This window comes from Pleuronectes platessa, chromosome 2 (genome assembly GCF_947347685.1).
Source record: "Pleuronectes platessa chromosome 2, fPlePla1.1, whole genome shotgun sequence".
In the NCBI taxonomy this organism is placed as follows: Eukaryota; Metazoa; Chordata; class Actinopteri; order Pleuronectiformes; family Pleuronectidae; genus Pleuronectes; species Pleuronectes platessa.
In genome coordinates this window covers 11,481,575-11,497,085 of record NC_070627.1, presented here as the reverse complement: position 1 = coordinate 11,497,085, position 15,511 = coordinate 11,481,575, and the positions used below count along the sequence as shown (strand labels likewise).

Below are 15,511 nucleotides of genomic sequence, written 5' to 3'. Positions count from 1 at the left end.
CTCATTAGGACCAGGCTTTGGTCCCCATGAGGTCTACTGGTCCTGACAAAGGTCAGTGTTAATACTGAAAAAGGTTGAATGAGTACACACACACACACACACACACACACACACACACAGAGACAAAACCACACAAATACCAGCAGTCCAAACACAAATATATCTTTTTTAAATTAAAGAGAAAAAAAACTGTCACATCATGAAGCTATAGAACAAAGACATTACCTTAATTACTATAATCCATTATTGATCAAAAAAGTCGATAATAGTGTGTTTCTGAAATTAAAGCATAAAAAATGGATTATACAAATGTAAAGAAATTGATCTATAAATAAATCATGGAATCTTTCCACCCATAAAATGATCTACATCCCAGCTGACATCGGATAAGAGGCGGGGTATAACCTGGACATGTCACCAGCCAATCACAGGGGCAACGTACAGAAACGAAAAAACATTCACACTATTAAATCATGGAATCTAAAATCTTAAATTGAATCATCATTACATTTTCTCATCCAGCAGCCGAACACACTGACAGGGCTTTTTCTACAATGGAGACATAGTTGTTAATGTCTAACCAGCACTTTAGCAGAGGCTCGGAATAATATTTGCACTTGCAGGTTGCTTTACTTTCACTTTCCGTTCAGTTAATCTGAAACCAGCTCCATGTGGTTTGAATCTGTAGAGTTCCAGAGTTTTGGGTCATTATCTGGCTGGATGAAGCCACGAACAACCACTCTGTTTCGTTAGCACAACTTCCTGTGGTAGAATTTTGTCCTAATAATGCATCAGATTGCGTGGTAACACTGTGAACAGTTTGGTGACATGAACCTAAAATGAAAACATGTGCTTTTTCTCAAACTGTGGGCGGTGAATTAATGGATAGTATGTTTCCCCACTGATGAGTAAAATCTATGATTGTAATGTATAATAATGTTCCTCAAGTGATATTTAACCTATTATAAAACATGTACAATATAAAGGGGTGGTAGATCTTGTCATGCTTTAGCAGAATTATAGCTGCAGATCTTCTTCTATAACTGAGCCTTCATTTCTACTTTTTTCCATCACTTACAAGATTAAAAAGGTTCCACTCGCCTCAGGAGGGCCACATCAGCCTGGAATCAGATACGGGTCTCTCAAAGGAGCGCTCAGTGAGGGTTTAATGGACACTTTCCCCTCGGGTAGAACTCTCTATTACAGGACGGACACCTTCTCCTTGGATAAAACTGTCTCCATCACAGGAGCGAGCTGGAATCAAAGCTGAAAATATGAAGCCACTTGTCCCGAGGGTCTGCTGTGGATGGATGTGGGACTCAGCTCCAAACTTTAGTTTGTTATGGAGCAGCTGTAATCATGATGCAACAAGACTCAATGACTCTGGAGTGTGAAATAATAGAGCAGCGAGAGACAGAGCCTCGCACACAGAAGCACCAGAGGATGACTCAGATGTTCACTTTTGATCGTGATTCCAAACCGATTCAAACGATTTCTCCTCCACGCATAGCGACTGGTTAGTCAGACGTGCCACAGATGGCAAATCTTTCACCATGACACGAACCCGGGCCTCGGCCTCTGCCAAAAAAAAAAAGAGGAGTAACAAAAGACAGTGCAAAACATCCCACTGCCCTGGTGAAGAGATTAGCAGAGCTGGGAGTTTGAAACTTCTCAACTTAAGTATGTTTAGGTAACAGGTTTTTCTCATAATAACCAGATAAAGACTATTCCTGAATAAAAAGTGCCATGTTAAGAGCATTTTCTGTTTTTGAGTAGGGTCATACTCTTGAGTGACAGTAAAGTAATGTAGAGTATACCAATGTTACTGTTTAGACATATATACGTTTGTATTGCATTATAACGCAATATTGGACTTTTCACAGCATTTTGCAACAACAACATAACAACTGCTATGCTATAAATGCTAAGCCACTGAGAACATATTTAACACAAGCTAGTTTTGTGATACATTGGTCTGTTTGACTTCTAGCTGGTTCACCGTCTGTAGTGACAGGTGTCCAGGCAGAGGTGAAGGGATCTTAAGTAACTTTTTACCTGTTAACTTCTTTGCAGGTTACCCATCCGGTTCCCGCTGGTGCAGGACTCTAGCCTTAGCTCTTTAGTGGTAATCAATTGGTAATTTTTAGCATGCTAATTTGCTAACTTAAGATATACCTGATACATGTCAACATTTATCCTGCTGGTGTTAGCATTCAGCTCAACCTCTACTATGGCTGCTGATTGTGTGTTGTTAAAAAAAATGCTTTAAGCCTGAAGATGTAAAACAATGTAGGATTATATATTATTAAGAGAAGAAATACACCTTTTTTTTTTATAAAAAAACCCCCTAAGAGTTTAAACACCTGGGTTGGAAACTAGAGATATATCAACATTAACTCCAAAACTGATCTGGAGATGATCTTCACTGATCTAGTATCAGGTGAGACTTCCGCATTTAATATTAAAAACATTTTCTTTGTCGTTTAATTGGGTGCTGCCATCTTGTGGTTTTGACTTAGAGCCAGAGTGTGTTTGATACGACTTAAGATGATGGAAACAATCTTTGGGAAAAATCTGTTCAACATGTCTTTAGTTCGGTTTATGACTTATTCAGCAGACATGTCCATGTTTTATATACAGTCTATGGCTACAACTAATGTAGTTTTCCGAGCCACATTATTATCCAGCTCATGTTACTCAAATTAATTCCGGTAATTTCCATTTAGAGGAGTGCCCAGATTTGAGAAAAGGAATGCATTGATGTGGCATCAGTAATCTGTAAAAGAAATTTGGAGAGCAGAAATGTTTTTATCTATCGGTGATGCACAACTTTGCTGCGCCACAAAACCAGGAAAAGAGTTGAAGAGAATGTCTGAGTTTCTCAGTAATTTATTGTACATCAAAACATTTCCCACAAACCTCCAGCAGCAGAAGCACACCAGAGTGTGTTCACACGATGATGGGTGCCCAGCGGCCATCATCAAAAGACACAATCATCATTTCAATCATATATAATTACCATCATCAAAATCATTTTACCCACCTGCGCCACCATCTCACAATAATCTTCTTCTTCACATTAAAACATAAAATCTTGATGAAGCCGACCACACTAAGGTCTGCAACACAGAAAACTGGCGTCAAATTCAAACATGTGTTCTAACCTGCATGAGCCCAGCTGGTTGGAATTTACTTTCAAAACAACACTTTAGATCACGACAGATTGATCAAGGATAAAATAACAGAACACTGTCCTGATTGTCTAAACCCCACATTCATAAATAAATCCTAACCAGCTGAAATGGACAGATTTGCTGAGTAATTCCCAGTAAAACTTACTCACCAGTTTTACTCATCATGTTACTCATTTCCTAAGCAACTCAAGGGCCCTTGCAGATCCGTGCAAGTTAAAGCAAAGACCTGGAATCCTTTGCACATGCTCACAGTTTGACCCCAGTTTGCATCATACTGCACATACCGGAATAAGATCCTACAGAAACGAGGGCACTGCCCAATTTTCTTTTAAGTGGACAACACAGACTATACATACACATAATGTAAAGATGTACAGTGGCAAAGGTAAGGTGACCCCTATTTTCATTCAGAAAAATGTGTTATAGTCTATCTGATTTCAGCATTTCAGAAGTATTTTTGGCAACTTCATGGGTATATGCTGAGGGATTTAAAAATAACAGTTGAAGCTGGCAACTCAAACACACTGTGCACACGCCCACCCACAGACACCCACAGACACCCACAGACACCCACAGACAGCCACAGACAGCCACAGACAGCCACAGACAGCCACAGACAGCCACAGACACCCATCTCTCAGTGTGCTGGATTTGGCTGAGGGTCAGGAGTCTCTTAGGGCAAATTCTGCAGGACTTGTTTACAACTGATGACAAACAAGAGCGTTTTAGGGCCGTGAGGGGGGGAGGAGAGAAAGAAATAAGAGGAGCCGCAGAGGAATTATCAGCTATTTGATCATTATGTAACGGAGCAACAGCCACGGGAATCCCAGGATTACACAGTTGGGATAAAGTCCATGAACCATCCATCCAACCAACAGTCCACTCGTCCATCCAACCTTTAACTGAAAATTGCCACATCCTAAAACAGACAGCCTTACGACATTAAGATAAATTATATGATTTGAAATAATTGTAAACAGCTGGTCTGAATATTTGAGCTTTAACGTTTCAGATTCTTACAACCAGGGGCCTCTGCCTCAAATACCCAGACGATGAGTATTTAGTGTGCTTTTGAGTCAAAGGTAAAATGATCAACATCATGGCTGGTGGCAGAAAATGGCTTAAATTCATTATTTAAGTGAACAAAAAAAAGAAAAGAAAAAAGGTTGTCGGCATAGATTGTGGGTTTTGGGCAAAAAGGGGAAACTTAAACATGAGCCAGCATGAAGATATACTTAATCCTTTTTCACCATTTTTACATCATATGTACAACTATTTAAGATGTTGTTCAATAGCAGCACATTTCTGAACTACCTCCACCTCCAAACGGACCTTACCATCACGTGTGGGTAGGACTGGGACTGGGTCAGGGGGGGCAGCCAATAAACTACTTCATCATTCATATTTGATTTAGGTGATGTGGAGAGCCGCTGGTGCACATAGAATGACTGAACAGACACATGTGAATGCATCATAGATCATCGTCTAGGATGGAATAAAAAAAAAAAAAGTGCAGACAGACTTGACAAGTTCAGGGCGAACGCCAAACAAAAGCCAAAGATAGGAATAAAAAGAGCAGACTACTGTCAATCACATTCCACAAACAAAGCATAGCCAACTTTACAGCACAGAGAAGACGGGTGCCTGGAAAGAGAGGGGAATTCAACTCTGACGAGCCTGGAGCTTGAGCCTGGTGCCCCCTGGGAGTGTGCAAGTTGGGCCTGGGACAGCCACTGTAAGAGTGGAAATCACTTGATTCTAAACACACCGCCACAGACCCCAGAGAAGCCCAGGGGCCCCTTTCTCTCTCCATTTCGTGTCACCTTTTCAATGAAAGATGTGGAATGAGGCTCAAATTCAGGCCTTTACCGTACAGTCGTTTCAAGTCACAAAAAAACAACAGCGTGGGTTTGAAGAGCAACATCAAGCACAATTCTTAACACAGAACTTAAAGGAATAAACATTTCAAACACCCAATTAACACTTCTTAAACTTTTTTCCTACACAAGTCCTGCAAATTCAGGATGGAAACATCTCGGAGGACAATCACGACCATAGCAGTGTGGCGCTCCTATAGGCGCACAGTGTTGATTCGCAATGGTTGCACATTCTTGCCATTAGCGTGGCTTTGGCCGGGACTGAAATAGGGGAAGACCTTGGTGGGGAATTTATCTCGGTAGGTGTAGAGCCAGGACATGTCATCTGCATTGTAAAAGATGAGCAGGCCTTTCGGGTAGTCCAAGTACACGCCCACTTTCTCCAGCTTGCTCTTGACGTTGAGACGGGTCCAGGGCTCGGTGCAGGCACTGTACTGGTTCCCGTCGTGCATGACAATGCAGTAGAAGCCACGGGTGGGCTGGATCTGGATGCTGCCCTTGCGACTGACCGTCTCGTTGGCCACCCCGATCATCCACTGGGTCTTCTCTGACACCATCACTTCCCAGTAATGGACGCCCGAGGCGAAGCCCTCAGCGCCAAGAACAGACACCTCCACATCAAAGCGGCGCGGGGAGTCCTGCAGTGGTTGCGGATGGAGGTTCCCGTAGGCCACGATGGTACAGTCATCTGAGAGGATCAGTCTTTGGTGGGCTGTGATGTGATCGAGGGTCAACGCTGCTGGCACTGAGGGAGGCGAGAAAAGGGAGAGGAAGGAAGAGACAGCTTTAGCTCTGAGACTGAGCATTTACTTTGTACATTAAATGCGGGGGTGAGACAAAAATCGGCTGAGATAAACAGGACATGTCGATACAGGTAGAAAAAAACTAAATCAATCAGCTTCGACGAACAGAAAACAGAAGAGTGCAGCGTCACTCTTAGCCCCTCATTTTGATTTATAGTTGCCGTGTACAGTTTTGTGCTGAGACAGTAAACACATCCTGGCAGCTCGGCCACGTCACATCAGAAGTGAGGTCAGGGTTATAAATCACAGGAAGCTGATCAAAACAAAGGACAATGTTTGACGCTCCTCCATCCTAAAGGGAACAAAGAAATCACATTCTGAAGTCCGCAACAGAGCAGCTACCATTTTATCGAATTTATTGATCAGTGTACCAAAAATATCCCTTGTGTCTTTTTTGTGTGCTCAATTTCTACCAGTGTTACCTGCTGCAAGTAGTTTGAGAATAATTTCCACAGGTAGCTTCTCAAATCCATCACAGGTGTTTGTTGTGAAATTATCACTGCCATAATGATGCATTACAATAAGCGGTTTGGTATCACGATACATTTTGTAATGTATTTCACTACTGTGGGGAATAAAATCAATAAATGAAAAAAGACTCAGCTCCTGAGGTTCTGATTAGCCGACAGACCCAGAGAAGGTTCACGTCAAGTCAGGTCTAGGTTTTATTACCAGTAACACAAAGGAGGTGTGTGTCCACGTGTCACAACTCCCAGGTTACTCTACATGACCTCACTGTGGACAGTTTCTATTGAAACATCCTCCTACCCAGACAAAAAAAAAAAAATGATAACGAATCTTTTGTTCATTTTGTAATCGTTGCTCAGTACTCCACTTTATTTCTTTATTCATGCATTGGACCATAGACTGCCTCCAGGTGACTGGCTGGCTGCTGTATTGGCATAAACACAGCCTCCTCAATGTTAGTGGATTGGAAATGAACCCCTCCAAAAAATCTCTAAATGCACTAAAATACATTTTTAAGGTTTTCTGTCGTTTCAGGTTCAAGTTTTGTTTTCTGATTACTTATATGTAGTATATATATATATATATCACTACTGCCGGAGTTAGAGGAGGTGATCAAAGCTATGTCCTGTGGTACACAATGACGGATGGCTTGTTTTTGTACGACACACCCAACTGCAGACTCTTATTTCAGGAAAGGGAAACAGGACGTTATGCAACAAGTGAGACTGTGAGTATACCACGATACATTTTTTATAATCTGTTTTTACCTTCATGCATAAACTACAGTCTTTTACAGTCAAGTGCTCTCCTGAGCTTTACAGGGGAGCTCGGTTTGAGCACTATCAAATGATGTGAAGAGTGCAAACAATACAGTGAGGAGGTAACTACAGCGAGGGGAGGAGATGCTGAAGCTCGCTGCACAGACTCCAGGTCGGTAGGAGGCTGTTTCTTTGTGCAGTTACGTGCTTTTAGGGAGAGAGAATCTGCATCCACGTCTGCTTTAAGCATTCAGTATAAGGTAACGATAACAGGCTGAACAGTAAAGGCTATAAATAATAGATAAAGGCACCTTTCAAGTTCCTCTGTATTTTTTATTAGGTGGGATAAATGAAGGTGAAACATCTGGCGCTCGGCCAGCGGACAGGACAATGCCCTCTCCACTCAATGACATCTCCAGTGCTTGTTACGATCACGCCATTAAAATTTCATGAGCTGAAAACCTCCTTGTGCCATGCAGAGAAACATGCCACTATACACACATCAGCGGAGAGGTCATTCTTCCTGGTGAACATGAAAGAGAACCCACACTGTCTGGTAGATATTCCCACTAACCCGTCGGTGACAGAGACGGCTGAGCGATGATGGGAGGAATGTCTTTGTTGTGTCTCTGGCAACCGCTGGTGATGGATTGTAACATATTGTTCTGTTAGGCAGCCACTCGAGGGGAGGCCAAAAAGCTGTCTTGCCTCCCCTCGGCTGGCAGTGAGCTGAAATGGGAGGATTGACTGAAGGAGTGGAAAAATATTCTTCAGCACATTATAAACAATCTCCTGTGAGAAAATGATAGCTGTAGGGCAGAGGGAGCAGAGCTCCTCTCGGAACCGTCAGCTGAAGAAGGGCATTGCTGCCTTCCAGGTCTGACCACCATTTCTCATCCGAGGATGGAGAGAAGCTCAAAAACATCCGAGCAGTCTTAATAAAGGGCAGGATTATTTCTCAAAGCGAAATGTTTGAGACGTTCAGCTACCGAAATAAAATTGACTATAAACCTATTTGTAAAGGTGGAGTTTGACATCTTTGAAAACTATTTGTTGTCTCTTACTGAAAGTGTATTTAAGAAGATTGATTCCACTCTCAAATCTGTCCATTAAATATAAAGCTCTAGTCAGGAAAGCATTAGTCGTGAATACTCAGACTTATCTCCTCAGGTCTGTGTCAGGGCTGCAGCATGGCCTGGTCGCATCATTCTGCAATGCTGATTTGTCTGTATTTCTTTAAACCAATCATAATTGTCTTCAGGAGGGGGGGGGGGAGGCTGTCAAAAGATATATGTTGACCGTGAGATTACACAATGCAAATCTCTGACAGCCCAAACGTAACAAAACTCCCATACTAGCACCTCTGAAGCTAGTTAGTCTGCACTTTATATCTTGTTTGTATAATCTGTATTACAGTGAGGTCACAGTCACTGCAGCTTGATATGAATCAGTGCACTCCGCACGAAAACAAATCAAATGCTGAACTATTCCTTTCACACCTCACAGTTCTTCAGACTAGATTCCACCCTGTATATTTACACACTCACATGTTTAGACTAATGAACTGTCCTGCTTGTGTCATACCTGGTGAAACGTCCTGAAAGAGTGATTTCCATATCGTGTACTGTAAGGGCCCCATGTACTTGGAGGTCGGGAAGTCTTCGTACGTCAGATTGGTCTCATGTATCTTTCCTTTAATCCTGTGACAGAAAAAAACCCCAGATCAATAGAAGTCTCAAATCCAATTTGCTGCCTATTCCAAATAACGCTGCCTCTTACTCAACCCAAATGATGCTTCAAGTAGTTAATCTGGTTTGTGTCTGTGGACTGTGCGGTTAGAGACATTAAACAGCTTACACACTGCTTCATGAAGCTCCAACAGCATAGAGGAATAAATCAGAGGTGTGTGTGTGTGAGCACTACATGTGGTCCATCCTTGAGTGAGCTGCTTACCACAGCCTCATAATAACAGCACAGTATGCATCCTACCCATTTAATTTATTTTTTTACATTGTAGCCAAAAACTGTTGAAATTAATTTTTCCCCTCGGCACCCCGTAATGCAAATTTTGACATACTTTTTAAGACCCCTTGCCAAGAAACGTGAAACGTAGCTTCTATGCCATGAAATCTAAATAAACTATTTGTTCTCAGGCAATCGATTTGTCACAACAATTTTGGATTACAAATGCTTAAATAAGTTTAAATATTTACTAAAAAAATGTAAGCCATTTTCAGATAAGAAATGGGTAGAAAATTGGATCTGGAGTTTAACTTTCACATTTGAAGAACCCAGCAGGAGAGTGTCAGAATCAGACATGTTTACAACAGGAAAACATTGGGGTGATGTCTGGGTACAACACGCAGGAGCCATAACATAATAAATAATAATAAATTCCACTGCAGAAGTGGACATGTTTTTGTGTATAGCACATCAAGACTGCCGTCATCTATTCTCAGCAAAAAAGTGTTCTTAACAAGTTGACACCTTCGCTACCATCTTCTACATGTATGACAACTCTTTTTTATCCTGAGATCTTTGTACTTATTAGATTTTCTTCAGATTTCTGTCTGTCATGGGTTAGAAACATCATCAACTTGCGGAGTTCAGTGCAGGTCTGAAAGCAGCTACAGTATGATTCAGTTGAAGACATTGTGCCCTCCCTGATTAAACATTAGAGCCGGTTTATTTCAGGACCTAACACTCCATCTGTTCAGGGATTAATGCTGCTTAATGATGCGGCTGCTAAAATGTGTACTTTTCACAAATGTTACCAGCCTGGTGTTTAGCACTAGCAGATTTGGAGAGTTTCCAAGTACTATCATTATTACAGTTTTACTCCCATTAATTCTGATGTTAGACCAGTGTTGACAAATGACTTGAGTTGATAACACTTAGATCACATGAGTTTGAAACCTTGGGCTGGACAGTAGGGCCTGAACATGATGTCAAGATTCAATTGATCTTGATAATTATCAGCATTTTCATCACATTATTATTTCTTTTAAGTTCAAAGACTAATTTTTACTCCTGAATGAAGGTTGTGGTTTCAACTCTTCAGTTATTTTCTGCTAGCACCAATGAGCATTATACATAGATCTTTGATTATATTGCTATTTATGAAAATTGTATCGCAATAATTATAGATATTATTCCTTGCCAAGCCCATTTACTTCTTATGTGAGAGCATTGATGAAGTTTGAGATGGTTTTTTTGCAAAGCTCTGGGCCGGTGAAGCACCTCTCAGATGTGACGGCGACTCCCTCCAGGAAATCGTGTCGTTCAGACTCGTTGAGGCGCTCCTGCAGGATCTGGATGCCCTCCTTGACGTCACGCAGCTGCTGACTGTAGCGCTGGATCTTGTGCTCTATGTCCGAAAGCTTGCGGGCTGTGTCCATCTCCAGCTCCTCCAGCATGGTCTTCTGACGCTCGCGCAGGAAGCGGTGGAGGCGCTCGAAAGCGTCGCCGATGGTGGCACGCAGACTCTTGGCGGAGGACTGAAGCAGAAAGGCAAAGGTGGGTTTACTGGGTCATAACAGGGCTGAGAAATAACCATAGTTAGCAGGGAGTGTATTTTAATTACACAAGGGTTAGTATTTCAAGAGCTTACAAAGTCTAAATCGTGTAGTATTACATTGACATTCATTTAAGGATTCAGCTTGTACATGTATTGATTTCAAGTGGCTCTCAGTGAAAGTACAACCTTCAGCATAGAAAATAAAGAAGATTTGACTCTGCTACTATGAAGGAGACACAAACAAGAGCATACTGCAACAGATATAATCCAAAGACATGGTCAAAGGAAGTGGGCGCAAAGCACGTCCTGTCTGTGAGTGTTAACAGGACTGGTAGCCAGGCAGAAGGGACAGCAGACTGGGAGCTGAAACGCCGAAGAAAGTGATTTGTAGCCGAAGAAGATGAATGGGAAGTTGGACATGAAAGAATCTATCATCTGAGTGTTAGCGGTCGGAGTGACTGGGAGGCAGCACAAAGGGATGTGATGCGACAACCCTGTAAACATTGCGCGAGAGGAGCAGGAGCCGTTTGATTCGAAGCTTCTGAGGAAAGCAAACACTGGACTTCATTGAGACTTTCTGCTGAGACCTTCCCTGTTCATTTTCAATTTTGTACAAATTCAAAGCCACACTAAAGATCTGCTCATCAAAGAGCAACTGAGAAAATGAATGACTAGTCACAATCATTAAAAAAAAAAAAAGAATTCAGAAGAATCTTGTGCGTATGAACCTTTGATTAATGAATCCTGATGATATTACCTGATGAGAATTTCAACACCTTCTCTGATCCTTTCTGGAGGAGTTGGATTCAGGAACTTTGATCTCAAGTTTAATTACACGTCCACTGAAAATTCAATCAATCTCTCTGAAGCAGCATGGACATTTTTCTCCAGTTCTCCCAGAGACGGGGGCAGGCACTCTTACTCTTTATGTGGGAACCTATTCACATAACTATTTCCCTGCAAGCCTAAGAACGATGACATTCAGGTGGGCTACATCCCAGCACTCCTGCCTACTTAAAGAGCTGAAATCTGGAGGAAGGGGAGGAGGAGGAGGAGGAGGAGGACTGCAGCAGCCTCGCTATCAGTCTCACTGACGTGTCCGCTGCTTTGGCCCAGCAGGCTATGATGGCACTGAGAGGGAGTCTGCAGCCCTGGGAGACAGGACGCCGTCTACCCTTCAGGGAGAGCAAATCCCCTGCGGGCATGTGAATAGGACACGATGTCTATGCTTCAGATGGAGATCCTCCCAGGCATACAGAAGCCCAGCACACAAATTGGAGTGCGAGGAAGGCACATTTAGTTCAAATGGGAGCTCGGCTGCTGCAATGCTTCCTTCTCAGTCTTGGTATAAGAAGTGAGATCCAGCTCACACGATTTTACACATCCAAGTCTATTCAAGCCTAGTTCACACTATATGGTTTTTAGCCCAGTTCTCTAGTCATTGACTAGATCTGGATTCAGATCAGAACCAAATCTGCGTAAGATTCACCAATCGCTCTGTGTAAACTCTTCAAAGGAGGGACTAACCGACATGTTGCAGACTTTGACTAGATTTATAGCCGGCTAAACATATCGGTGACAGCCAATCAGAGCACAGGACGGTGGAGAAGGTAGTGGTGAGTCAAGTCTTAAAGTCTGAACTGCAAAGCAATTAGACAACTTTGAAGGTTGCGTAGTGTGATCTTGGCATTACAGATCAAGGGGAGAAGTGCATTTGTGAAGAAAGAGCTGTAAGATGTTTGGAGTTAAAAATAAATGTGTTTCCTGTAGCTCTATAGCCTCCTGTCCATGGCAACTATGACTGTGTTGTGGGAGTGCAACACTAAATTGTTAGAGTACTCCTTAATCAACAATAAGGTAAAAACGAAGAAAAATAACTTCAGGCAATCTCAAATATAGCAGGATAAAGAAGAACTGCAGGGAGACATTTCATTATCAGCTGCCTCAATGCATCAGAGATCAATGTTGTCACAGCGTCTCTCTTCCAGGGAGAGCACTTTGTGCAAATGGATATAAATCTAATGAGAACAGCTAATTTCTAATGAGAAGCAGAGGGTGGCTGAAAGACCTGCATCCGGCAGTCAGACTGAGTGTGGCAGCGGAGGATCCCGCAGTGCAGATTTCAGACAGAAAGACGAGTGATGCCGCGACAGCAGGTATGAAAAGGAAAACGCAGGAGTTGGCTCCCTCGATGAGAAATAACCCTGATGTCTGTGACATCGTCTCTGCCTACCTAACATCCTCACCTGGTTTATAGCTGCAGTGTCACAGGAAGCAGCACAGAAACGTGTGACCACGTTTTCTTTTGAAACCATTGTTGTGAGGCCATTTATGCCTGCTCTGCCAAATTCAATGGGCATTATCATTGTAAGTGTGTGTGTGTGTGCGTGTGTGTGTCAGTGTGTTGGTGTGTGGTGGGGTTGAGGGACTGACATATTGAGCGAATGCTCCCAGTTGGCCGATTAAAACAAGCTGTCCAGATTAAACTGCTGCTCAATAAACCAATTTACATGTCAGAATTGAAAGGTCAGTCAAAATCAGTTAGAAAGGAAGACGGATAACCAGTGACTGAAAGTCTGCAAACATTAAACAGACCCTGTTTTTATTTAACACTTTGCATTGAATTGTTTTACTAAGTGAGTATTACTGTCTACAATTGCGATGCAAAGAAGGCAAGGGAATTTTATTAATAAAGCACCTGTTATACACGGAGGTAGAAGTGCTCATTTAAGGATGTCATTCTTCATAACTGATCAAGCATAGATTTGAGGGAAAATGCTAAATGATAATTCCAGATCCTCTTTGAATATTTTCGGATCGTTACTGAGGCAAAGCAGAATCTCTTCAGGCACTAAGAGAATGTCATGGCCTTTTTATAGACGATGCTGGACAGTGATATTTAGTTGCAGCCACAGGGCAATAAATGGTGCTAGTCCAGCTCTGCAAATGAAAACACATATTCCTTGTGTGTTATACGTGTCTCGGTTTTGTGTAACAAATGTACCTTGGTCTCTGTGAGTTGTCTCTGCAGGAGCTGCAGGGCCTCAGTGTGTCCCTTCTCACTGTCCTGCAGGGTGGCCAGCTGCTCCTTCATCTCCCTCTGCAACACAAACCACAGCTCAGTATTCGGTGACTGGATTTGAACATAACAGTTCTGTGGAAGTAAAATGCAATCAGGTGATGTGTTTGGCCGAAGCTTCAGCTTTGCTCAAATAATCTCTTGAAAACAAAGTCAGTTACAAACTAAAATAAAAATATAATAAATTTTTTGAGAGCGTGACTTCTGTTATATTAATCTGAACTGCATTATTGGTAAACCAGCTCAGTTTGCTTTGGTGCGAGGCAGAAAAGATTTGAGCCTTAGATACAAGAGAAGAAAGGCAGAATGAGAGTGAGATTAAATTAAATCTTTGGAGATGATGGGCTGTGTCAGAGAAAACTGGGTCTCATCTCGAGTCGGGAACACACAGGCAGAACTTGCACGGCTCAGGCACCTCCAAGTCTCCCATCGGCACAAGAGAGGCTCTTCAGGAGCTGCCAGGGGCACATGCAGTCGCGAATGGTGCAGTTTTTTTTTTATGTAGGTCCCATGTGCCAACGACCGCCGTGCACAGCCGCTTTTGGAATCATGTGGTTCAGCAGATGTACTCCCATTAGCACAGACTTAGGTATAGTAATTTGCATTTGATTTTCGGCACAAACATATGGGAATGTTTGGCCTTTGTTGTGAGCATTTTATTTTCCTCAACATCCCTTGGCAATCTGCCCTGACTTGTGAATGGAGATAGAGGCACTCCAAAATCAAATGATTTCAATACTCTGGCCTCATTTAATATGTACATTTTTTGTGCTTATGTAGTTTGGCACAGTCGCCCCGTCAGAACAAACAAAAGTGGTATTCTTTGCCATTCATAAAGACCTAGCCAGCCATCCTCCTGCTTGTCTCTATGCTCATATAACCTGATCGTCACCTTTTCTCTGACCCGGGAACTGCAGCAAAAATCAACCATATGGAACTGTCAGCACAGCGGGGTTGTAAAAACACCCATCACTCAGCCACGGTGCTCAAATGAATGCAAAAATGGATCTCCACTGACAAGAAAAATACATTATCATTGAGCCATCTAGTCTAAATGGAAAAAAAAAAAGATTAGGGTACCATTCAAAAGGAGATAATGAACCATGTATCAATTTGTGATGCATTAGAAAATCCTTGGCCCTGATCATCAACTGCAAAAGTAAACGGCACAGTGGGTACGTGGAGATAAAGCCTGTTTCTTCTCAAGGACAGAACCGGAGGAAAACAATGGATGGTGCAGAGGGGGAGCGTGACTGTCCATGTTAATGATAGGAGTGCGGCTGGCTCAGCAGGCTCTCTCCCTGATCGCTACAAGCTTGTCTGCAGCAGGTCAAAGGCCACTCCCACACACTGAGATAGATCAACGCTGGCAGACTGGCAGAGAAAACATGCTCCTTCGCTCTTCTGCCCTTACGTTGTCTGACTGACTGGTCAGAGAAGGGCAACTGTAACTGTGGCTGTCGTCACGCACAATAGATGGATGTGTTGACATGAAACCAAACATCTTGGTAAACTGAAATTCCATCTGCAAAATGCACTAGATTGAAAGAGCTAGATTTTACATCATGGTTTGCACCAGCTCTGTTTCGCTAAAAAAAGAACATGTGTACTTCAGCTGAATTTAAGCAGGGAAAGCAGCATTTTATTGACAGCTAAAAAATCTACCGTGGTGAGACTATCTTCGTACATTTCAATCCCCTGAACCTCCTCCATAACATGCAATTACATAATCCGCTTTAATCTCCCTTGATGCAAAAATCGTCCTTTGAGCATCCTACAGAGGGAGATTTCCTGTAATGACTTCCCCGAGCAAAA

General features: G+C 42.5%; 1 protein-coding gene across 2 annotated transcripts in view; it reads right to left on the bottom strand.

Moving 5' to 3' along the window:
- Positions 1–2,873: 2,873 nt before the first annotated feature.
- Positions 2,874–15,511, bottom strand: part of trim62.1 (tripartite motif containing 62, tandem duplicate 1) — a 29,102-nt gene continuing 16,464 nt past the window's right edge. For both annotated transcript variants that reach the window (XM_053430055.1, XM_053430065.1), the window contains exons 3-6: positions 13,622–13,717; positions 10,341–10,597; positions 8,685–8,800; positions 2,874–5,816 (exon numbers count right to left, since the gene is read on the bottom strand). In XM_053430055.1, coding sequence (XP_053286030.1) covers positions 5,266–5,816; positions 8,685–8,800; positions 10,341–10,597; positions 13,622–13,717 — 1,020 coding nt within the window. In that variant the 3' untranslated portion in view covers positions 2,874–5,265. The remainder of the gene's footprint in view (positions 5,817–8,684; positions 8,801–10,340; positions 10,598–13,621; positions 13,718–15,511) is intronic.